The sequence below is a fragment of the Varroa destructor genome, unplaced genomic scaffold (genome assembly GCF_002443255.2).
Source record: "Varroa destructor unplaced genomic scaffold, Vdes_3.0 BEIS01000002.1, whole genome shotgun sequence".
NCBI classification, from domain to species: Eukaryota; Metazoa; Arthropoda; class Arachnida; order Mesostigmata; family Varroidae; genus Varroa; species Varroa destructor.
The window spans coordinates 13,892,206-13,918,187 of record NW_019211455.1 but is presented as its reverse complement, the minus strand read 5'-3'; the positions used below and the strand labels follow the sequence as shown (position 1 = coordinate 13,918,187).

The window sequence follows — 25,982 nt, the reverse complement described above, 5'->3', positions numbered from 1 at the left end:
CAGATGAGGCCAACAGCCACTTACCTTCGATATTTTTCTGGCTTTGTATCTGATTGGCATTAACCACAAATCAGATGCGCGCACCGAAAGAGACTAGCAGCTGCTATCAGCTATCTTTGCTCATTCATCGTATGCACGTAACCTGAAGGCGACTTTGTTAGGTCGGAGTTTGTGATTATTAATACTTATATTTTTCGTTCTGTATCTACCTCGGTATACAGGTACAGCATGTAATGGCGATCCCGGCATTGCAATTTAAGAAACACTGGCCTTACCTTCTGTAAAACTAAACCCAATAGGTCAAGATGAATTCCCTCTGTTGATAGGCGATTGGCCATGTCCGAGTTTTAACGCTTCTGTCACGTTTATTTATAATGTAAGTAAGAAAGTTGTACATACGCGTTAGCATCGAGCAGGAAGAATTCATTTGTTTTATATTTGCTAATTTTAATCTTATGTTTACATCAACAATACAGTTCTAGTCCCAGATGGCCATCAAGCCCAAACAGCAGTCAAAGTAGCGTGTCGACTGGTTTTTTTTTATCTGTAAAACCGTAAAAATCCATTTAAAAAAAAAATCCATTTTATGTACGCGCAGGCTATTTTCGTTGCTCGTTGTATACCAACATGCAGGAGTCTCTTAAACACGTAAAGCTCGAGTTCACGTGGTGTATGCTGCTGCAAAAAGACTGCGTAGATGCTGATTCTATTGAGTAAAATTTCAAATTGTCAATCCAAACTTATATGTTCTTAATTATCCAATTTTGGGGTTTGCAGGTCAGTGAATAGCCGAAAAAGACGCAGATTTGGGGCCGTGATTTATACCAAAAGCAAGAAAGATATTGTATAGGCCCAATGTGCCATATTATTATTTTTCCTAACGTAAACAACAAAGAGTTGCATATTAACTAAATTTAGTTTTTGATTGTTCATTTTCGCTAGGCTTTTCTCACTGCCACAGTTGAGTAATAAAGTCGACACCGACTCTGCGCAATCATCGGAACTTAATGCAATCGAGGACCTATATTCAACGAGCAGCTGAAAGCAAACATGGAGAAGTTCGAATCTGGATCTGATAGCGTGCATGAAGCTATTTCTCAAGCTGCACCCCCGTCACTGGAAAGCCTTTGCCTAGAGTTCGTAGCTGCTCATGTCGAATGGGTGGAGTCATGGAGGGGGATTGGCGATCATATGGCCAAACGGATTTTCACAAGAATGGTCGAACAGGGCCATGCAGATAGAATCGTGGATGCATCTGTCAGGTTGAGTTTGCGTATATTTCGCACGCGAGTTCTACACGTAACTCTTTAATACGACTTTTGGTAGTCCAATATTTGGTGACCTTAGATTACCCCATAGAAGATAGCGCTCTTCGTTAGAACATCCCTGTGCATAGCTGTAGTAATAAGGACTTATTGTCGGTTCCGATATAAACGAACTCTCTATGAGCACGTCAGAAACTCGGACTGATGAAAGGCGCTGTGCTGTTGAAGATCTATATAACAGGACAGTATTTTGAAAAGGAACTAGGCTTTAATAATAACTGTCATCGCTTTGAATATAGTGTTTCTCTCAGTGAACAGGTATGGGTGTGTATTTTTCGTCATTGACGTTTTTGAAGAGGGCACATAAAAAGCTGAACAATTTATTTGAAAAAAAACTTTGATCTAAATTTGACAATGAGTGACTTGCGAATTAACTAGGTCCAGATGGGCTAATTCAGGTAAGCGAGAACAACCTTAGCGGCGTATCAACTAATTACACTTAGAATCCTAAAATACGTGACCACAATACCATTGAATGGCGCGCAGTTATAAATAACGCGCGTTAACCTAGCTTATCTGGCTGCAGCCAGAAACTGAAAAACCCTCAATAAATCTTGCTAAGGTTTGAGAAGATACCAGATGTGATCTTCAGGAGAATAGTTAGCGTCGTTGAACTAGTCTGTATTTACTCTGTGCCCATTGTTACACATTAGAGATTTTTCTCCCTTTATCTCAGTCTCACTACAGTAAGGGAAAACGGGGTGCTCAGCTTAATGTGCATTTGTCGCGGAACTCCGTTTATATTGACTTAGGATGATCTGGTGTTAATTCTCGAGTGGTCCACTATACGAGGGAGTGAGGCTCTAATAGGTCTTCATGATGACGGGAAGAGTAACATATTTGCCTGCTAGTCTTAGGTGCACGCTCTGGTCTAAACTCGAAACCGAGCATAGACAGACTTCGTTCCGTGCTGGGGCCAGCCCTCTGATGAAATGCCTAACGGCGATACCGAACATAAAACTCGAAATGTGGAGAGGCTCTGATAGGGAAAGCCCCACAGGCACACCCCTTGCATTCGTAATATATGCGAGTTCTTATCTGGTCAGATACGATCGGTAAAAGTATTATAAAGGGCAGACCTCAGAATTGTGTTGTCGTAATACGAAGGCCCACAAAGTTTCTACAGAGGGGACCCATTATTTTTTCCGGTTACTCTAGTAGACATCAAAAGCGCCTTTAATAGTTTTTATGTGGACTTGCTTCTTCGTTAGATATGGACCAGATTGTGTACGCTGATGTCTTATCTCGCATAGTGAACGTACGCATACAAAAACTACCGGAAACGCGATCCAATTAAATGCCGACGCGAATTTATGAATAAATGACAGGCAACGGCCTGGCCGTAGCCCCTGCCAAGAACGAAGGGCCTTTTCTGGTTGAAAGAAATAGGTGTTAGACCTAGTAGACTTTCGACGAGGAATCAAAAGGGTAAGCATAACTGGATACCACCACCCCCATATACGACGGGCGGTGGTAAAGGCGAATAAGGTGATGGGAGAATTTGTCAAAATACCAATTAAGTAAAGGCAAACGGAGGCTTTTCATGCCGGTCGCCGAATTCATTCAGGGCTCCTGTTTGGTTTGCATCGACAGAGAACTGGGTGCTACTACAAAAAGCTCATTGCATTTCTGCATTCCATATTGTTCAAGTATGCAGGCTCCTAACTGTTCCAGCAAGAATGATTACCTACGACTTCATGATCGACGAACGACGAAGGTTATGGAAGGACCCCAGTTGGTAGTCTAACCGAACTGAAAGATGCAACCATGACTGCCCAGCAAAGCGTGGTTATTAATTATGCTAATAGTCGCTTATTGAATCGATCAGCCCAGCGGGAGACTAACATGCTATAAGGACGCAGTTCCTAATGGGATCCGAGGACTTTTGTAGTTACTTGCATAGAATAGGGAAAGCGCCCTTGCCGATATGCGTACACGCTGACAGTGGTACCAAGATGATGCCAAGCACTTTTTGGTGGATTAACCTGAGCGGAAACAGGCTCGAAATTGGATCGTTTAATAAAAGCTCACAGAAATAATGGGCCTCAGTCCCCGCGGTCTTGCTTAACGCATCTGCGTCATAGCTGAACAATGACACCGAGGACCACAGCTGGCCAAAAATGTACTGGTCGGGAAAAAATCACTAGGGAGAAATTAAATGAAACCAAATGACGGATACAACGCTAGATTGTGCCACAAAACCTAAACGAACTGCACGGGACACTGCTACGCAGCCAGGCATGTCGGAACAGAGGGGCATAAGACTACCTCCACGGGATTATCAATGTTGGCAGAGTAGGAAACTCTACAGGAGGATGGATCTTATGACTAATAATAACTTCACAAATCTACTATCTTTCTTTACGAGCTTTGCTTTAAAGTTATATTGGAATGAGTTCCGGACCCAGGCCCAGGCATGGGGTTAAGCGGGTGAGAGTCTTATAGTACCAGACAAATACCTTAACAGTTAAGTCTGATTTGCATAATGCGACACTTCTCAACCTGCTTAAAAAATTAAAGGTATTCTGCTATGTAAAGCAGCATCAACAAATCTTACTTCCTGCCGTGCGACTAGAACTCTGTCGGCTGAGGCACCTTTAGCAGAAACAGAATGGTGGAGCACGCGGGAAAAGGGCAAAATGAAAGAAATTGCGTGCTCTGAAAGAAAGCAAGGAATCGAAAGCGGGGGCGGCTCTCCTAAAAAAGGGTTCTGGCTGCTCGACATGGCCTGGGCCAATTCATCATAGATATTTTTCTATCTATAGTGTTGACAAAGAGGGAAAGATCTCTGGCGGCAGGTTACGAAAAGTTCTCCTCGGCGAAAGCACGCAGCAGTGAGTATACGTCGTCGGCGTATGGGATGTCACGAAGAAGAGCGCAGACATCAACTCATGAGACTTAAAGCTCATAAATATTTAATATAATTAACTCTGGTATATAATAATTACCTTTGGTTCTATGGATGGAATACGAACTTCAGGTACGGCCAGGATGTCCTCGGTGAGTATAATATGAAAGCAGTTTAATAATTATTTTTACAGCAAGATGAACAACGCTCCAAATAACAATGTTATATAAAAATATTAGGCGAAATTGATAACAGTACATGGATAAGAACGAGACGTGCCAAACAAAGTTGACAGAGACCGAGGAAGTCAGCTTGTGGGAGCAAGTGGCTCCTTTAGCAACCGGCCAATGGTAATAGCTGTTAATACAATTGTGTATTGGTTCTGTTTTTTTTGTGTATTTGATTGTTTGGAATTAGCTAGTCGATTGTCACACACAAGATAAATATACCATCATAATAGCTAGTTATAGCATATGCCGTCTAAAGAGCAATTTCCGTTTAAATTTTATACGTTACTCATTACAAGACATAGTTTTGTTTTGAATGCGGTCACAGATTCTTCATATTATTCTAGAGGAAGGTAATTAGAAAAACAACTTTTCCGTTTTTCAGTATAGATAGATACAAGTACCTGTACCGTTACGGAGACATAAATCTTACAATGCCCCGTGCAATTTCATTGATTACATTTTTTTTTGCCAAACAACGATATCCGCATACGGAGCTTTTATACCTATTATAAGCCTATTATAACTATGTAAGTACGTGAAGCCCGGTTGTGATTTCTCTATTCTATTTGGTTTTACGGTTAAATGGCTCTTGTAACATACAGCCTTTAACCAGTTGTATTCTGGCGACTGTAGATAGATAACAGGCGAACTTGTCTGCATGCTCAGCATTAAGCAATGGTTGAACATGGGACACTTCTCTCTGGTTAGTGCAGGTCCGTCATCTAGAACTTTTTTGAAAGCCGTTACGTGTAAGAACATATAGTTTGGATCTAGTAATGTATCATCATGCTTTTATTATAGTTCAACGCATGTCACAAGCGTTCGATAGGTATCTGCCACAAGCCTTTGCTATGGAAATGACTCGTCCTTCGTTCGTCACGTTTGCCGAGACCACTCGACTTTAAAGCAGTCCCTACGTAATCTGGGCTTTTTATGTCTGTCTGCCATTGACTTCTGGACTCGACACCGATAGTATAAACAAAAATACACAGAGATGCAAAAGCTAATTTGGCCTTGTTTTGAGTATCTGGTGATCGAGCATAATGTAGATATGGAGAACAAAAAAGCAAAAAAAATCTCGAGAATCTAGTTACTTTTTGAATTATATGGAGCGTGTCTTCGACCTATCCTGGTATCTGAACGTCCTCCAGTATTTTGTTCAAATCACTTCGTCACTGTTATTACCATCATACGGTTAATAAGATATAATATAAAAGCCTATGCATATATGTGCCATATTGCATATAATTACACTTTTTTTGGTCCATGATTAGATCTTTTTTTCCTTCTTCTTGTTTAGCTGAGTGCACCCTATGAGAATACGGCAAAAGCTAATGGTATTGCTTTCATTCCAGTAATAACAGCAGGGGTAGCGGACATAATCAGTCCTCAAAGAAGGTAGAAAAAGGCTTGAATTTATCTCTCCCCCCGTTTTACCTTTCACTTGCATGCTACTCATGTTCAGAATTCAGAATTAACTCTGATTGCAATCTGGACGTGGACGGGCACCGATTGTCGTCAAAACGCCGTCGACTGCTGCTTGTTCGGGAGCTCTCCTTCGTACTTTCGGGCCAATGCGCGAGAGAAAGTCGGCCAGTTAAACATTTCAAATGGACGGGTGCTTCGTAAGCTAGGCGTCTTCCCTTTATAAAAACTAGCAGTGATTCCTGCAACGGTTGTGGTTCCCCTATATGATGGCTGGCGGTTGCTAACAGGAACTAAGTCGTTGGCTCGGCACCAGTTCGCGTTGACGGCACCAGTTCGCGTTGACGGCACCCCAGGGGTTCAACGTCACATCGTTCGGTTGATGATCGTCTTTGTCCGTATGCGATTTTCGTTCCTTATCTTTTACGGCCCGATGGCAACATGGCCTCAAAACACAACTAGACCGACTAACGGTCCCCGGCTGGTAACCAACATTTTGGTGAATCTGGTGGGTTAAGACAGGAAAATACTAAAAGAACTAACAAGGGAATGGTTGAAATCGATCAGAAGATATAACACGTATTGTTTCAATTCCCTCTTCGCGTTGCTCGGAAGCAGTTCGTCAACTTTAATCGATGCACGGTGTCTAATCATAACTGTCTTGGCCTGTTTTGAAGGCTGCTAGGTTCAAGACCAGGTTCATTGTTCAGATCGGTTTATCTGATCATGCAATAAGAATCGCTTGCCGTTTGTAAAACCTTACTCCAAGAAAGCAAACGATAAGTAATGGTTGTAATTGCTTTCGCGGTGCTGGATATAATGCGACGCATACTCTTCTGCGCTTATATAAGATAATTGACAAATTACGCTACAAGGTGGTCGTCTATATACATATTTTCCGCCGGGCCATAAGCGTGTGAAGCGCGGATAACAAGGACTCGTTTTTGTAGATATCAACGGAGTCGATGAAAGCGACTGATGCATATGCAAGAAAATGCATCATTCAGCGTGCCACGGAACATGTAGTGTCTAACATAAGGGATACAAGCCTCATAGTGATTCCGCTACGATAAATCCCACGGGAGCACTGACTTATAAGAAGTATATATCCTGCTCTGTTTTCAAAAAAAGAAAAAAAAAGGATAGCAATGCTATGGGGGTTTCTCTCCCTTCGTTTACCTTCTCCTCTCTCAAAAGGATTCTGCTCTTTCTGTCTCAGGAGTGTTGTCCCTTTGAAGATCCTGCCTCCCATCTAATAGGTGCTGCGAGAACAGCAATATCCGTTGTACAGCTTGCCGGACTTGGTGCAAAATGGGGTTGGGGGTTTCCTAGGAACGAAGACGTGTCAATAAGAACGCCCAGGCATTACGCGGTTCGTCCGCCCATCAAAACAAAAACTACGAATGAACTCAACAAACAAAGGAAGATATAGGGAGAGATAAAGGCAGAAAGTGACGTTGACGGTCAATGCAAGTCCAGTCAGAGTTCGTTGTGTCCAGTGGGCTGCTTACTACATTCGCTCCATCTGCCACTCCCTTCTCTTTCACAATTTTATTTTATCCACGTTTGTTTTGCACTTTCGCCTTCTCAGTGGAGAAGAAAGAAACGAACGGTTAAGCTGACGTTGAGTCAGAGCTCGACAAATTACGACGAAGGCAAGGGTTCCAGCTGGGCCGGGATCCGTGAGGTTTGGTTGAATGCGGCGGCTGCGCGCAAGCAAGGCTCATGCTTTCCTCTGGACTGCCATCGTGCTATCTACTGACTTGGCCGCTGAATTTAATGCTGGTGCAGGCCCCGAATTTTAGTTGCAGACCTTGGCGGCGTTCGTGCCAGTGGTGGAGTGGAGACCTCCAAAGTAAAGGGTTCCGTAATTTAGCAATAATAGAAAATTCAGTGGCCCAATGAACCTCCAAAACTCTGCCATTCGGTCGGTATTTGCTCGGTGGTGTGTGGCTTCAAGCAGAAGATAAAATGGGGCTTGCCCAGTGGGCGAACACGAAACTAGATAAGGGGAAATCTGCAAAAAAAGAAGTAAAGGAACGAGCGATACGATGAACTCCTCGAACAGCAAGCTGCTTAGAGGGCTGATTTCCGGAAACTGCAGGCTTTTGAGGCAAATGCTGGGAGCAGATTCGGACCCGACAACAAAGCGCTCGTTTTCTTCTGCTAGAAAAGTCAGTTGCGTTCGGCAGTGAAAGTAGCAGCTGATGGAGGTCGCGTACTTGCTTGCTTAGTTTGTGCTATGTACGTTCAATCTCTATTCTGTACCAGAAAGAAAAAGACAAAAGCTGCTGCCCGAGAAGGAACAACCTTATAATGAACTTGGGTTCAGATCCATGCCACGCTTTTACACCTGCGCGACGCCTACTAACTCTGTCTTCTCTGTCCCGTAGAAAAAAGAACAAACGGACAAATGGCTTGACGGGTTTCTAGTGAGTCGGCCACCGCAGGTAGTAACCTGCTTGTGAAAATGTGGGACGTGCCCGCATCTTAAGGCTCGTCCAGGCCCTGACAATGAGATGAACACAACAACGAGAATAGAAACGTGGTCATACGTTCGGTCCTTCCTCTTAACAAAACTCTGTTTTTCTTTGAAATGCGATGTAGCGTGTGTGGTAGGGTAAGCCTGACCGTATCCTGTATTGCTGCAAGGCAATTGATCTGTCGAACTCTTTTTATTATGTCGGAGGCATTCTGACAGATGAACAGTACCTCGATGCATCTGAAGCCAGTAACCAGTCTTCCGTCTCATTATATAATATTGCATTTTAAGAAAACTGTTCATTTAAATATTTGTTTTTACTGCTCTCAGTGTACCGATGCGTTGGGTAGAATACGAGTCAGCGCTGAGTTCCCGGGCACAGTTCGCAAATTGAAAATCAATGATTATTCAAATAATTTAAGTATTTGGTATTAACTCCTGTGAGCAATTTCCTCAGCCTTATCGACATGAACATCAGTGCATTCCTGTCCCGAAATCCGCTTAAAATTGGTTCACACCGTATGGGTAACATATCCATCGTAGAATTATAGTTTTAAGGGGCTTCAGCTTTACTAACTAGGTAGGGCTAGCCTAATTTTGACCTGGGGCTAGGGGTACCACAAAAGAGTGGATGTAAAGAATCAACTAACGTGAAGATAAACACCTATTTATATATGGTTAGAAATTTTGGTCGGTGTTTCCCAGACTAAATAATTTATAATAAAATTATAATAATAAGATACAACTACATACTTTTTGTCTCATAATATTCGTAATGTTGCAATGTTTATATTACGCAATATGCAATTGTTTTGATTTTAGAATTAAACCATTTAGGGATACATTCGGCCCCGTACTGCAAAGCAGAGTGAATTTTTTGGCCAGCAATCGCCTCCTCAACGAACTTCTCGACATCTACGAACTTCTCAGCTCTCACCTGACTTTCCTGGACCTGTCAGGTTGTGCTCTTGGATCAGCTCATCCTATTTTCTCTACGCTGGCAGAAATGTCCAAGTAAGTTCGATCGACGTGTCGGCTCTGAAATACAGCAAAAAAAAATAAATATTACGTGCTTAATATTGTTACTTCAGCGTGAGTGTGTGCCGTTGCTATCAAGCGTCTATGACACCATGTAGCTTGAATAGATATAATATAAATTTAGAAAAAGAATAATGGATTGTTTGCTAGAAATAAATGAACTGGTATTATCGGAGAGACCATCTAAGTTGTAAATAAAATCATGATAACGACAATTATCCAACCAGAGGGTCAAAAGGTGATAAGAGTAATTATAATAATGAACAGAAATCATTTAAGCGCTGTGTAAGTTTTCTTCAAGTTGTAATCGAAAAAGAAAAGTTCACAGCGAAACTTTCCGGAAATAAAACAAGCGATCTGAAGGAACCCCTGCCTTGGAAGGAATTTCTGAAGGAATCCTGTTTTCGAAGATCTGAAGCTGAATTTATATAGAACGTTTGACACGGTATAAACTAATAGATGCGTTGAAAACCGATAATGAGAGCGTCCTTTATCGTGTCTTCCTTGTGTTTAACATCCGTCTACGATGATTCAGTTCATAATGATAGAAATTTTGTTCAGTCTCTACGTGGTAATAGCAGTGGACAACCTGTCTATAGATCAGTAAGCAGCTTCGGTCGAGCTCACTCTTGAGGCATCGTGTATCATTAGTGGCGCAGCTCGGTAGAATTTGCAAACCATTCGAAAAGCCGAGAGTCAGGAAGCGATTGCTGCGTGTGATTTACGGATGTTTGATCAGCGGCCCGAACTGCGGCTCCATGTAGACTTTTATACTAGACGGTTCTAAGGTGTTAGAGGAGTCGGAAAAAAGGCGTCCAACAACTGACGTTTCTCGTTCTAGCTACAGACGATGCTGTTGCAAAGCCTGCGAAGGCCTTTACGACCAGGTGATACCTGGAAACTACTTCGCCAGGGTAAGCTCCGGGCTACCCAATTTGGAAAAAATAGCTTAAAGGACCGCCGCGGGAAACAGCGTAAGTTTGCAAAACACGAAGGGACAACTGCTTCAGGAGCTACAGTTGGGTACGGGTCCTTCAGTAACCGCTGGTTAAGAAAATGGCTGATGACAAATGGCTAGGCTTCTTCGATCGAGAGGAAAGTTCAACACCTTGTGACCGGTTGCAGAAAGAATAGTCCTGTTTACCATATTGCAGAAGTGTACGGTAGAATACCAAGCCGTTTCGATTTGGCCTGAAAGGATTCGGTAATTTTTAGGATTCGACGAATGCAGGTCATCGCTCACACGTTTCCATGTTTTGCGATTCCAGTGTCAAGCTTCCAGTGGTAAATAGAGGCCACTACGGAAAGTTATGCAATATGATTAACTGAAATGTGAACACGTTGAAGCCAAATCGAGTTTCTTAAGCCTCATTAAAAGCGTTAGTTCTTCTAGCAATGGAAATATTTTTTTGATACATCAGCTGATTGTTTCAAGCTAAAGTATGCGGAAGAGAAGATCTCAGAGACCCCGTGGAAAAAGGCAGACATAGAGAACGAGCTGGAGCCTTGAAAGTCCTGCAGATCGCAGAACGGCTTGTCTGTTGAGACAGCGGCGCCATCGTTTCGCTCGTTGAGCTAATCTAGTGTCCCTGATGTAGTGCCATGTTAGGCAGTCATGTCTGGTGATGACTTACATAATCTTGCCATATCAATGTGTACAATGCAGTCATTACAAATCGATGACGGGATCACACTCTATTACACACAGATACTTCTATAAATTCATGGGATGAATGGTTCGTTAGGGATTAAACAGCTCTTCCCACGAATATTATGGGCTAATAAAGTTACTTAATGTGACAAGCAGATTAGTGACGTTCGGCTGAAATGTCCAATATCAGCGCCCAAACCTGGCAGTAAATAGCCTTTGTGTATAGATTATTACCATTTTGTGATTAAGTGGACAAACACGAAAAGCCATTTTTTTTTCAAACATAGACAAAGTTTTTTCGCATAGACAGATTGCGCTTGCTTTTCACTGCAATCTACCTTGTAAGAGCTTTCGTTCAAAAAATAAGAGCTTTGAAAAAGTAAGGATAAAGTGGGGCACATTTTAGGACATCCCTTCATTAAAGGTTTAGCAAAAACTGCTCGGGCTTTGCTTTGCTTTACTTCAAAGAACACTCGTTAATTACAGCAGGCGGCATGTTGAGTAACAAGTGGCCTCCCAGGGGCTGAAAATGAAATTACCTCGGGCCATGTTATAGTGCCTTCGGATTTGAGAAAACGTTTGTATTAATCTCCATGTTGTGAGATACAAGGTTCAGCATTATATTTCTACAAAATCACGATGAGAGGGAGATTGTGATAGGCACTGTTTCGCAGTAGGAAGGACTTTACGCCTTAGGAAAACGCACGAAGGAAGAAACTGTACAGTTCCAAAGACAGAGATCCCGGTCATGCTGAAGGCGGCTAGGTAGATTTTTGATCTAAATAAATAATACTTTAAATAGACAGATTATTTCTCAAGGGTTAAAAACTCGAGTGACTGCTATATGGAATGCCTACAAAAGCACCAGCCTTGACCCATCGTGTCCATAATTAATAATATTCTCTATGACAGGGCGATACCGATGACCTGTTTGTCAATAGTCTCTATGAGAATGCAGTGGTAACAGTGGTAGCTGAATACATGTGGGGACACGTCAAGTGGTCTAGGTATGAAAGCGGGCTTAAATATACCAATTGCGAGCTGGGCCTAGCCGTCTGAAGCGATCCATAACGGCACTAACGAAGGTTAAAACTTGAAACAATAATTAGGTTGCAAATAGCCACTGTCTTTACCTCTATGACAGGTACCACACCCATACTGATAACGGAAGATTTTAACATAGTTGTCGTCGACAGGCTTCGTTCGTAAATCTGTGCCTGTTAAGAGCCCCTTTGCTAGCACTAGTTCATATATTGTCAATCGTACTCTGATATTTCATCAAGCCGTTACTTTTTTAGTAGACGTTTTTCTTCTTATGCTTTGCCCCTTCCATTGGCCACAAAGCCATAGGATTTACGGTGACACCAACAACTGTTCGTGGAGAGGGAAAAACGATAACTTCTGGAGGGGCGTATTGGACGTCCGAGTGATGACGTTCACTAATCGACACCGTGCTCTTGAATTTTAGATGAAGCGCACCTACTTTTTTTTCTCTAATCGTATTATAGGAACATTCCACTGTAACAACAAAGAGCATTTTAACAAATTGGTTCAAAATGGCGTGGTAGAAACGGCCATACGTGATTCAAAAGTTCATCTAAATCCCCTTTATATACCCTGGCAAATAATGAAGCCGTTCTAGCTTTGATATCTATTTGAAACAACATTTTAAATTGTCTCGATATTAAAAAGGTTAAATAAATGTAATACGACGTAGTATTTAAGTTATCTCCAAGTTCTTGACTGCCAGATTTCAAAACCACACCTAACAGGATATAGAACTAGTTTGAGATGCGGCATTCTTAAGCCCTTAGTTATGAGAGAACTCAATGGTACAGCTGATTTTAGAATATATCGAAAGCAGCGTGCATGAACTTGGTAGAAAAGATAACGTTGTTATTTTTGGAAATAGTATTCTGCACAGGGGCAAAACAGTAAGAGCCATCGAAACAATGTTGCGTGGAGACCGGCGTGGCTATTGCGGTAAAATACAGATAATAATACTAGCAGACTATAACAATTTCAGTCATAAGACTTTCCCACTGATGCAGTTGTCTGTTGAGCATTACCGGCGTACGAGTCTGCCATATTGTACGCATTTGGTAAGCATTGCCGAAATCTTTGTTCAGTATGTTTTCCGTGCGTAAATGTTTATTCAGCTTCTATAGATGGAGCATATAAGTCACGATGGGCGCCGAGTACGAGGCTGAATAAAAATTAGCTGCATCATTTTTGTCAACAATGAGCGTCCTCTGACGAGTCGGATACGGTGCTAAGGCTCCATATGCAAAACAGTAGTACCGAATCGGAAAATACGTTGAAAGTGAAGCCGTAGGTGAAACGTACCAGAACTGAGCGCCAACATGTTTCCGTATTCAATTATTAATGTACTAGTTAGGTTTAATAATCTAGAGTTAATAGTTTACTTCGTGGACGTTCTGCTGGTAGCCTGATTAAGGCAGTTCACATTTATATACTTAGTTGTCCTGCCAGCCATTGTCGTATTTATCTGATTGCCTTCGGTGGACAATTTCGAAGGTAACTCTACTGTCACACAGCTTTACTCGATAAGTAAAGCACCTTGTACCATCTGCATCGTAAGGCACAAGTTGTTCTGTTTATTAAGCTTTTATTAACGCAACTTTTTAATTAATGCCTTATAAAACCTTTACATGTTTCGAACGCTTTAATTGGCAAAGCTAAGTATTATGATTACGCCATTGATGAAGCGGTGTGATCGTGCTAGAGTATTTCTATTCTGACAGTTTTGCGACGCCCAATGATAACAATGATACTAATGTTCAACATGTGTAGAAACAAGAAAGCGTATTTATTGCGTGACCGTCGTTGATAAAGGTGTTCATGATCAAAGCGCTATGTAGGAGGATGCTCGAGAATCTGGGCCAGCGAATTTTAACTTGATAGCCAAGAAGCCTCTTTGTTTCGAGTTTTACGTCCAGCATCGGCCCTAGGCATCCTATCAGACGGGTGGCTGCTAGCAGGGAACGAAGTCTGTCTGCTAATGTCCGGGCTCGAACCTAACCCAAAACGTTTCCCTAAAATTAGCAGACAAGTACGTTACACACTAAGTTATCTCGGAGATATCCAAGAAGCCTAACCCGAGACAACTTTTACTCGTCAAGCTATCTTATGAGAACGTTTACTGTCAGTATAGTGTAGACCGTGCCTTCACAACAAGTACCCCATAGGAGGTCACTAAGCTCTAGGTGTAATTTTCATTCATAGAAAACGATTTGAGGGATATTTTCTTAATTTCATTTCTGCTTTTGGATAACACTTGCAAACTATTTCTGTGCCAACGTTGACACGAACGTTTGTTTGTACACCCTATTTCCGTTGTAAAATGAGTGTCACTTAACTTTTACATTACATCCAGTGGGATTTACCACCATCTATTACAGATGGTTGCAGATTCGTAGATTCACGGGATCGCACCGTGTTAGTGACATTTTGTTGACACGTGTTTACCTGTCTTTTCCGAGTCAACCGGTTGAGCTTGTTAGCTACTGCCTTGTCGCCTGCCTCAACACAGCCCTACATGTAGCAAATGAAACGTGCCTAAATATATCATCTAGCTGCAATCCCTCGGCAATCGAGCAGCAGACCTAGTCCGCTGCGTTTGCTAAGTTCACACTTTGTAGGTTAGGTTCTAACTCAATCCCGTATCACGCAGGCCTTTTTACCCACTTCAGAATTCAGGACCCGTAACTATAAGGTTAAACGTCCCAATCTTTTTCAATGCTTTGGACAAGTTTTTCAACTCATTGAGCTCTTCAGTCGTCACCCTTATCAATTTTGTGTGCACAGATTGTGTGCCTCTCGCTCTCTTTTGCTCCATTTCTCTAGTTCATTGAAATCCTCCATTCATGCACATCATGTTGGGTCCTTTTGTAGATCAACAGAACAAGCCCGCAGCCCCCGCTGTCAAATGTTTGCGATACGAGCTATCATCGAATGCAACGCCAGTCTGTGTTGTGTCCATAATGGTATGCCTGCTGTAATTTCAGAGGCCGAATCTCATGACTTGAGATAGAAGGGGTGTTAGGGCGGCTGAAACACCTCGTTAGGTGTCAATCGTCTTCGGTGTAGCTTGATAGGTAAAACGCGTAGTCGTCAGTATGATTGACTTCTAGAAGAAAGATCATTCAAAAAGGCGCACTGAGGCGGGCGTCAAATGTATAAAATAGCAATACTATTCGTAGAATCCTGCACAGCTTTTGACGGTGTTTACCTGACCGATGGGAAGGGTTTAGATGTATCGTGGCCAACAAACTTTTATAGCTTTGCCACCCGGGTTTATATCTGATTCAAATGGACACGATTGTGGTTTAAAATTGTTGAGAAATAACCTAACGTAGTTTGCCACGGGCGTTAACGATGTTTACTCAGACCTGTTGGAAAATTGTCAATACTTCAGGGTGGTGTGCTCTTACCAGTAGGCTTTGAGTGCAAAATGAGTCCCTTACTTGAATTTCTAAGTAGAGGAGGGTCGGTCGTTCTCTGAACGTGAGAGCAGTATGAATGCAGCAAGTATGTGTAATAAGGCGATGCCCAAAAGGCAGTGTCTGTCTGGTTCTAGCCTTAAGTGAAGAGACAACAGTCTTGAGAGAAACGTGCTCACAGACATGTCTCCTGAATTCATTTCCTGATGTCAGCCAAGCCTAGGCTAGATAAGGATTGAATACATTGTAAAAATGTGCATGATTCAATAAAACGATGAGTTGGAACGCGAGTAAAATTCAAATAGACGTATTTATTGTTCAGCGTATATAGTTCCTAAAACAACCAATTATTCGGGGCTCTTCACTCACCGCTGAGACACAAAAATCTCCTACGAAGCTCGGCAATCAGTCTCATGAGATACTTCACAAGCAGTGTGAATTGAATATATGTCAACAACACGAAATAAAAACTAGCGTACACAGTTACGCCACTTACGTATATAAACGGCAGAAGGGTTTCGGCCAAAGCTAAAGACGTAAATTACATAGTTGGGGTCAAGGGAGTACAGAACCGAATACAAATCCGATAAATTGTTATTAAGCTTTGTAGCACCGTTATCGTCATCCCTATAATGATTGCTTATGACCAATAGAGCTGTGAATTTATTTTTAACAAAGAAAATTCTAATATACCCATATTTGCATGAGTAACAAAGCGAGTAAAGAGAAATTTGTTTCAAAGCAGCTGTTCATATATAATAACGTATGCTATTGACTGTAGCATTTTTGATGCCGTATCGATCTTAACATGGCTTTCAGTTGCCGTACAGGTTAATAAATGATCGTTCTAGTAGTAGCGTAAAGGTGGTAGGTCTATTGCGTATCTATGGCACCACTCATTGATGTACATTTTTTAAGACAATAGATTCTTACGAAAAAACAAAGAAGCGATGCGTTATTATGTACCTTTGTAAAATTCTGAACTTGCTGTAATTGCTTGTGAATATGGGGCAAAAGTTTATGGCCCGTGGAATCAAAATGTTTGTTTCGATGCGTTGATTTGCCTTTGTGTACAGTCAGATCGTATTGCACAAAGTTTGCCCACGTTAGGAGTGAGAAAGGCCTATGCGGCTAGTTTCGAATTTTCTTTCTCTCCTATTAATAAATGCTTGCCCAACTTCCGTGCCGTGTAGTCCCTCTAAGCGGTTTCATGCATCCAGTTGCGCCCTGTCAAGCGAAAAGGTCTTGTCATAGTAGCCATAACCTCATGATGTGTTCGTTCGGGTGTTTAGGACGTGTTATCGTTGGGAACTTGCGCGTTTACATATTTAGTCAATCGGCTTACATCACCCTTTTCCAAGATTGTAACATTAAGGTAAGTGATTGCTTGTTTTTGCTGGCTCTGCGCCTCACATACGATATTTATTAATGACAACATTCAAGAATCAGCTGTCCAATGTGAACTTCGAAGCTGTTAAATGTGAGTACCAGATTCGTAACGTGTTCAACATGCAGCAAAAACAGATAATCTTATGTGGGCTTACGTTGAGCACACCTGCGTTTGTTAGACGGAAAAGCGAAAATAACAGGACAGTATGTTATGCTTAAGTGTCTAACGACCCAGCAACACAATAACACATAGTTTTCCTTCTACATATTTTGTTCTAGGTAGCTTTTCCACGTAACAAAGGGTCCACACCGGAGATTATACAAAAATCAATACGAATCTCGTCCCTACTACCGAAGACTACTGCCATTTAGGCCGCTGTTATCGGCCTTACGCTTGTGTCCGACCCATGATAGAAATACAGTTTGGATATACTTGGAACGAATGTGGTCAAGATTTTGCGTCTATCAGATACTAAATAACGGCCTTTCCGGCACCATGATCACTGCCCGATTGAACAACGACCGACGAAGTCCCATCGAAACCGTAACAGGTTGTCCTTCGTAACACTGAAAAATGCTGAAAAGTTAATAGGTGTCAGTCTGGTGGCCGACGTGTTAAAACTAACGGTACTAATATGTATCTAATATAATATATAAGGTACTAATATATCACTCGATCAACGTTTGCTCATCATTGCAAATACGTCCCTCGATGCGCAATCGTTTCCCAGTTTTCCCTATTATAGACCGTTACGCGTCTTAGTACCCTTGCAAATGCTACTCAACACAAGCGATAGCATCCCAGATGGAGTTTGGAGTGGAATGGCCGATATGCCACCAAACCGACCGGCGGTCCGTCCCCGTCGGAAGTTGATTTTCTATAGGATTCTCCAGACGAGTTGGCGGTAGTTTTAACAGCATTCGTGAACTTTAACTACGTTAAACCCCCAAAGGTACACACGTTTAATACAGTGTAAAGCTTAATCGGTTCGCCAGCGTTACGGTATCTTCATACGAGTTATCCTTACGTTGAGTTAGGTTAAAGAACAGTAATAAATTCTCGGGCGAGAACCGGACAATTGAGCTCGGCCTGATCGCACCCGTAGGAGACACAGGCCGCTAAGCTTTTCAGGCAACACTAAAAATAATTTGTAACATATTCAAGTGACCGAAGGAAACAAGAAAAAAATTATTAATTTTTGCTAGCTGCATGGGATGGGATTGATCTGGGCCGAAATTTCCGGTGTAATAACTAAATATATATGTAAGATTTCGCAAAAAAAAACACCAGCTCTGCAATACGGCAGCGCATTAGCTCACAACAGTCGCCTTGATGACGCGTCGCTGTGCAGCTACGACGGAAGCCGTTAAGGGGTCAACGGCAGAGCGGCTAGGAGTGAATATTTCATGCGCAGACGTCTAAAGGTAGGATCCGTAGACGGCACAAAATCAGAGTGGGGTCGCACCTGAACGTGCTCTTGATGTGAGAGGTGCTATCTTTATACAAAATTCATTGAAATTCCCACTCGATCGAAATCCTATCGAAATCGATGCAGATTTTCGTTCACATCGATCAGGACGAGAATTAAATATGGGCTCGTGCTCATTTTTTAGAATTTCTTTATTTAGAAATTATAATTTTTAGAAATTTTAGACACAAATCTGCGTCGTCGTTCTCCTAATGGGTGGCGCTTTTCATCATACGGTACTAGGAGCCAACAATGCGATGATACCTGCAAAAAAGTGGGGCTGGGATTTACTGATTATAGCCAATTGCAAATCGTTATGACTACGAGAAGTTTGTCACCAGAAGGATAATCCTAGAGAAAAACAGTTGAGTACAGAAAACATTTCCGTTTTGCTTATTCGTGAGCGCGAACGGGTTTCCAGTCCCACGGACGACTATAAGCACACAAACGGCGACAGAAGGGTTTCTTGTTTGGATTACATTATCAAAAGCATCCTTTTATACGAGTGCCCCATTTAGGCTCCCTTTACTTAAAGGTAACTCACATTGGATGTAACGGAACCGAACGCTTCTAGACGAACTCTGTACTGAAGACGCTGTTATTTAGATATGTGCGCATAGGTGCCAATATATTGAGATTCTAGATTCATATACCGTTGGTTCCAAAGGTCGATAATTACTTGTAACAGAACTCGTGCCCGGACTTCCCTCTTGAAACAGTCAGACAGCAGTTTCAGCAAAATTGTACTGATAGACAATGCCGAACTTCAATTAATAATATGAAGGCGCCAGTCGAATCAGGATTAACAACGACGAGCTACTTTCTGCTTGTAAAACCCAATGGAACACTGCCTCATTATGTTATTCTCATGTGTCCTATCCTACTATTGCGAACGGAATGATATTAGAGCAAAGATAAGGAGTTTCATTTGATGGTATTGCTTGGAAGATTTTTGTTTAAAGGATAAATCTAGTCGACTTTGCGATACATTTCTTTTACGAAACGGGGCACTCTTGGCGGCTACCCATTTTTCGGCGGCGGTTAGCCTCTTCTATAGTACGTGTGATAAAATAATAGTTATAACTGAGTAATAGTTATAATAATTGATCAACCGATCAAGTGAACATGCCCAACAAAACGTTATGGTCATACACGGGTATTTGTATTTGTATACTTCATACACTAAGGTTTAAGTGACTGGGTCGCCCTTTCATTCCATTATTGCTGCAATTGCTTGCTTTCAGTTTGCGCTGTCTCGTGATGCGGGGATGCCGATTGAACGATGATTCGCTGCGCCGACTCACATTGCCTATTTCAATGACAGGACGAGGCCCTGTGCGGTTGTTCATGCTTGACATCTCCCGTAATCCCCTTATTACTGAGAGAAGTTTACCAAAGATCAAGGCGTTCCGGCAGCTGCGTAAGATCAACGTCGAGGGAACGCGACTCGGTCTTCCGTCGCTGGAACTTGGAAGTGACTCTAGTGGGGGTGGATGTGAGACCGCCGTAACCAGGTCATTGCGAGAAATAGGACTCGTCTCAATGCCAGCTATCATAATCAGAAACAACGGCTGGATCGCTGAAAGCGGACTGTGGAACCGGTGGCGAGATTTATTTGAGAAGAGCGTCCACGATATACAGAGACCACCCAGTAAGCGATTACGGTTGTTGTAGTTGCGGGTCTCTTGTATTACAAAATATTTTATTTGACATTTAGAAGCCAGCTCAACGTGAATTTTTCAAATGGAGCTGGACATTATGTTCAATGTCTATTTAACCTTTATTTCGGACATCGGCGTGTGCAGGTGTCAAACAGCAGACGCTAGCCGTATGAGATGTGGAAAGGTGGGAAATGTATGAGACGATTGTCGATTATAGAGAGCGAAAATGCTTGAACAGAACTTCATGGATACAGTGTGTCGTCAGAACTTCTCGTTTCTGGCATCTCTACGCTGCTTTTCCCGCAGAAAATTAGTCGAGAGAAGTTTTGTTTTATATATATAAAACCTAAAATAAAATTTAATGATAATCAATGCAATTTATAACAAAAAATATAATATCGTCAAAGTTCCTATATCATCACAAACATTGTAATATTTTACGGTCTGATGCTAAGTTATTTTGCTCAATAATTCCAAGCGACTCTGCTCGCTCTCCGTTGATACAAGGACCCGTACTGCTATTCATTGAGAACTTCGATGTATTTTATGACATTTACTAGTGTTAAAAGTGCGCGCACCCCCTCCCACTGTGCCTATTTCTGCATCCGTATATCCTGCGTACCCATAAATAATATGAAAAATCCTATAGCTGAAATAAATTAGTCGCCAAACGACTTCATTCATGTAAGCAAAAAAACAAAGAACTGTAATTTTGGGAAATGTCGTGCGTTAATTCTGAGCCGCTGCTAGGTCATGAAAAGCAAAGTATTACATATGCGGTACTAGCACTGCCGTAGCCTAAATTAGCATCGTCCCCTGCTCAGTACTCCTATCGCATCGAAGGCACTTATTTACTAAAGTTTAGTCAAAATCTCGAGCCACTTGCGTGCTTGTACTCAGCCAGCCCGTGCCGGATAGTACCTATGCGTAGGCCAGCATTGTCGGTGTGAGGTATCACAATCCTCTGCCGTCCACGCACGGCTTCGATGTAGGATCACAGCTGATTTGCCAGTAACGAACGCTAATAACATGAACAAGAGCTATACTAGCGACGTAACGCTACATTTTGCCGAGGTCATCTACCGTGGCAAGTAACAGTATTTTTACCATCTCTCCTTTGCCGCGGCCTCTCTCTGCAACAGCAAACGTCACTGCAAACAAGACTGGGCAGTAGTAACAACAGCGGTTGGCCTAGCGGGACATTGGCTGCCGACGGAAATGCCCTCTCCTAAGAGGTAATTTCGAGTCCCAACTTTTCCATTTCCCTTCCCAATTTCCCCTCGTCGTAGGTAGCCTTGTTACTTGTTGTAATTTCTTTGACCGCCAGTGATAGGGTTGAATGTAAGTCGCTGTTTATACACAACCACTAAGCACATTTTATCATTATATATTATACCATTATTAAGTCGAGTCACTCCGGTGATACACTGTAAGCTTTTTCCAGCGGAGTGATAACGCATCAACGTAAATCGTAGCACTGAACAACGTACCGCACATACTTATCCGCTTGAGCCGTGTTGGCTATGTTTTTCTGATATGCGCATAGACATGCGCATGAGTGGCGGACTAAAAAACACGTAGAAGACTGCGTAGTTCTGGGCCTGGCTTAATCAAAGTGAGACAAAAGTGGGCTTGAAACACGGCGAGATGATGTAAGTCTCACAGTTGGTAAACTTTCCGGTAAAGAGAAAAAGATGTTTGCGAATGAAGGGTAACGTGTTGTACTTTCAAAAACAATTATTTGTCCCATTATATGACATGAAGAAATAGCAGTGAGAACATGTTCATGAGTACAGTTTAATTTAAACATGATCGACAAGTTCAGCTTTCCCGACGGCGTGAGACACAATAGGGCTTCTGTTCCAAGAACTTTTTCGCCCAGACTCGAGGCAATACTTCAAAATGTTGTCCTTTCCACTTGATCCCAGTCATATCCTCTGTTTTTTGAAGGTGAGGCTATCACATAAAGTAACAGATACAGACATTCGAATAAGTGATGTGTATTAGTTAGTATATACATTTTTTGTCATATTATAAGAAAATGCAAAGGTTTACATTGACCAATATGGATAAAGATTTAAGTAGAGGAACTCAGCTGGACTGTAACCCGGTGCCTTAAGATTCGTCGATAGAATCCGTCCTCAATTCTGTTATTGTCATTACGTGTTCCGTTTGGTGGTAGCATTAGGCAGTCGCTTCTCGTGCCATTAATTGTAATAATAATTAATAAGCCACTTGACAGTTTGATAATAACGGGATAAAACATTTCACTATCAAAGTAAAAGCAGCATACGGCCGTGAATATTAGGAACTAATCTATCGTTTTGAGACCTTTTAGGAAAAAATAGGCTAAGAAAATGGAAAATGTCTTGTGGTAAAATGTCCTAATAAGTAAGGTTGCACCAAAGGTGAGGCAGATTTTGACAATTCGAAAGCAATTTATTTTCAATAAATAAAGTAATAATAAATAAAGTAAATGTTTATTCAGATTATTATGATCATTCAAAAGGGAAAAAGAATGGACATAATTCTAAAGTATTTATTCTGGAACGGCAAATATTGTAGATATTTCAACAGTTGTTTGATGTTTTCTAAGATACGTCTTTCTCTATTGTTTTTTTTTTTTTTTTTGTAAGCCTCACCATTTGGATGTATTTACGTAACAAAAAATCACAATAAATTGCTTGAAATATTATCATTGAAGTCACCTAACTTTAGCTTAGCATCACTTAAGGTTGAAACATGGTATTAAAAGATATTTTGATCTTCTTAATACTAGACAAGGCGTTTATTCGAACGTTGTATGAGACGGTATTTCGTTTGAATGGAGACAGATACTTAGATATGATTCGCATGTGCCCATAGAGACTCAACACCCATCCTTATCTTCTACCGATTTCTTAGAGTTCCAGTGAACGAGCCAGTGTTGTTTTTCTCACCCAGGCAAACTATAGATGTAGTAAGCCGGCAAATTTAAATTAGGCATTCATAAGTATTCGATTGGAAACATGTTCAGCGAGCCACTCCTTCTCTGATCTGTTTTTATAGATGACCAGTGTAGCCCAGTAACTGCCCACATCTTCATCATTGCCCTCTCTAGTCGGTCTAGACGTTTAGCTCTACGCAATTTAATAGCTGCTTGAGTGATACATTTGTCTTATCGGAGAACAATCGGGCGCGACGTTCTGTTGCAGATGACATCGATTTTTAGGCTTACCACAGGATTTCCGCCAGACTTCCATGGGATAAAACTTGTCCTTTTGAGGGTCATGGCCAAATCGAGCTGAAGTGCAAGATTTGCGCGGAGAAACCTCGATGATTAAAACTGCGCTTCATTCAGCTACGACGCGATAAATCTTCAATCTCAATGGAGACTCATTCGTGAGCCTCGAAGACACTGGATTAGCTCAGCTTCGCTCATATTTCGAAGACAAAACTCCAGCTTCAGCTGGAACAAACCAGTCCTTTCGTTCTCGAAAAGTCAGGGCTTCTTTTATAATCATTACACCGACAAAAATCGCCCATTCGAATATGTCCCGGTATATTTCCAACACCTTACAAAAGAGAAAGCTCCTAGAACAATACAATCAAAATCGAACAGTGGGAAAACTTGGACTGGTCTGAAGGACTTGAGGCAAGCAATCTGTACTTGTATTTCATTTTTAGGTATCACCTCTCAAAGAAATGCCCAAGTGATTTAAAATAATTGTTGGTTTTCTTTGACCCAATGTATGTTCGATTTCATCGTGTACTCCTTAGGAAGTCATCAATTATTGTTAAGAATCAGGCCGCAGGCTTGTTGTATGAAAGTGACGCAAATCCCCTCTAGATGTAATATTGACCCGGGTCAGCTTAAACTATGGTAGCCTGTATTTCCGAACATCAGGAAGGAGCATAGAGGTCGTTGTACTAGATTCTGTAGCAGTATATCGAACGGCCTCGTGCAGCTCAGGAAGGCATGTAGGCCCTTAGCTATCAATATTCGAATCCTAAATTGCAACTTCAAAGGAAGTTCGATAAGTGCCTAACGGTACCTATTTTAACGCTGTTGTCACATAGACACGTACAATTAGGTTCGCATGATGAAGGCCAAAGCCTTGAACGACTCGTCAGCTGTGGGTGATTTAATTGTATCAACTATATTTGATTAAGAAGAGTTCAGGCCGGAAGGGTCGATATTTGTCGTTCAAAGTCATGTCCAAAGTGGTACCTAACGGCTTCAGTATCAATTAACAGTAAAAAAACATCGCACGGAACATACATAATGAGCAATTATTTATTTGTTCGTTATGCACATTGTTTCAATGCGTAAAATGCGATTAACTGGGCTATTTTACGAGAGCCGTCACAGCCGACGTACTTGGCTAAAACGTACTTTTTGATTGTGAAACTGCGGGTGCACACATTTCGCGATAGCGTTCGTCCATTTCTAGGGATGCTGTACGAACGCTTACTTCGAAACCAACATAGAAATATGGTACTAAAACTTTGGTATTCGTCGAATATATTTGTGACGGCCATTTTAAGTTATTTCCCCTGCCTTGGCGACAACCAGAGACCGTTCTTTGAGATTAAACGAAAAACTGCTTTCCCATACTGCAACTGAATGGCACGCTATCAATTGTGGAACTCGGCGGGAAAAAAATATTTAGTAAAGTGATAGAATTATACTGCGACGTACTAGAAACCGTTTCATTGTAGTCCGCATACTTCGTTTGCCATTTTCATAGGGTTCTGGATGAGAATGGCACAAGCCTAGCCAAGGAGTAATACGTTGGAGTGAGATATAGAAATTAAAGGTACACAAAAAGGTGAATGAATAACCGTTTAGGCCCGTAACTCGTACACCTGATTCCCTCCTTCTGTTCACTCGAATCCGTCTTTCTTCGTAGTCATACATACAAGCCGGATGCGTTCACCAAAGACTGCCAGCACATCATTGTAGAAATGCAAGACAGCCTTCAAAAGCTTCATCTACGAAGCTATTTGAGCCACTTAAAGCTCGCTTCGACGGCAATTTTCTACTGAATATGGATGGAGGGCCTCTCTGATAATGTTACCTGTGAAAACACAGGATCGTCCTGCCAACGGCTCCCCCGAGATTACCTATCTTCAAAGAAGCCTCTGTGCTGCATGGTTTCGTCATGTGGAACATGTGGCTCTTTTCTGATTTATGTATATGTATATGTGAGTATATATATACATACGTTTGTTCTTCAAGACGCGAGCTTCCGTTAGAAAATCCTAAACACTATTACAAAGTGTTACTCCGAAGACAACGTTCGTTCGAGAACTGCACTTTGTCAGTGCGATACCAACAGTCCACGCCGATCTGGCGAAAAGATCTTGGCTTGCCATGCTCGGCTGTCAAACAGTTTCCTCGGTAATTATGGCCTATTTTAACTGAAGGCGAGGTGGAATGATCAAAGCGCACAGGTATATTTGTGTGAATAAAAATAAACCTTCTGAATTATAGAATTAGTGATAGAATTATAATCTACTTGATTAGTGTCGTGGTTCAGAAATAGAAAAAAAAATTGTTCTTAAATACACACAGGGAAATTGAAGCGGTAATTGGTGGTCGCATTCATGATCGCGTCGGCAGCTCCTGGAAGGTACCTCTCTCTGAGCTAATTTGTATACGAAAAGTATGTATTAACGAATGTACGCTGGTCGGAATGTGCACTCTAGGCAGATGTCTTTTTCTATATGGACGGTCGTTCTTTCATCCTTCTTCGTTGCTGTCGATCAGGGGCTTCGTTGTAGCTTCCAGTAATTCAATGACATGCGGTATGGGGCAATTCTTATCCGGTGTGTTTTCAATCCGGCCAAAAACGAGCGCGCTCGAGCAATAACCAAATGATCTGCCCACCATATCCGCTGCAGCTGCAGAGTATCACTGTCAAACTACAACAGTGAGAGAAATATTTTATAATTACTGCACGATTTTCTATTCAGATTAAAATTTTAAATATTAAAATGTCAGGTAGAGCATATTGCC

General features: G+C 41.7%; 1 protein-coding gene and 1 long non-coding RNA gene across 12 annotated transcripts in view; one reads left to right on the top strand and one right to left on the bottom strand.

Annotated features, from left to right (window-relative positions):
• Positions 1–25,982, top strand: part of LOC111244760 (GTP-binding protein Di-Ras2-like) — an 85,776-nt gene that overhangs the window by 22,579 nt on the left and 37,215 nt on the right. For 3 of the 9 annotated variants that reach the window (XM_086981659.1, XM_086981656.1, XM_086981657.1), the window contains 4 exons: positions 222–376; positions 943–1,262; positions 9,133–9,324; positions 19,565–20,975. The exons of 1 other annotated variant lie outside the window; for it this stretch is intronic. In XM_086981659.1, coding sequence (XP_086837785.1) covers positions 1,051–1,262; positions 9,133–9,324; positions 19,565–19,994 — 834 coding nt within the window. In that variant the 5' untranslated portion in view covers positions 222–376; positions 943–1,050 and the 3' untranslated portion in view covers positions 19,995–20,975. Of the gene's footprint in view, positions 1–221; positions 377–942; positions 1,263–9,132; positions 9,325–19,564; positions 20,976–21,167; positions 21,217–25,982 lie in introns of those variants that run through there. 5 more of the 9 variants (XM_086981660.1, XM_086981655.1, XM_086981658.1 and 2 more) reach the window with 3 other exon arrangements.
• The window catches only part of LOC147757408 (uncharacterized), a 70,144-nt gene that overhangs the window by 21,261 nt on the left and 22,901 nt on the right, over positions 1–25,982 (bottom strand). For all 3 annotated transcript variants that reach the window (XR_015322301.1, XR_015322303.1, XR_015322302.1), the window contains exon 2: positions 9,248–9,348. This is a non-coding gene — a long non-coding RNA (uncharacterized LOC147757408). The remainder of the gene's footprint in view (positions 1–9,247; positions 9,349–25,982) is intronic.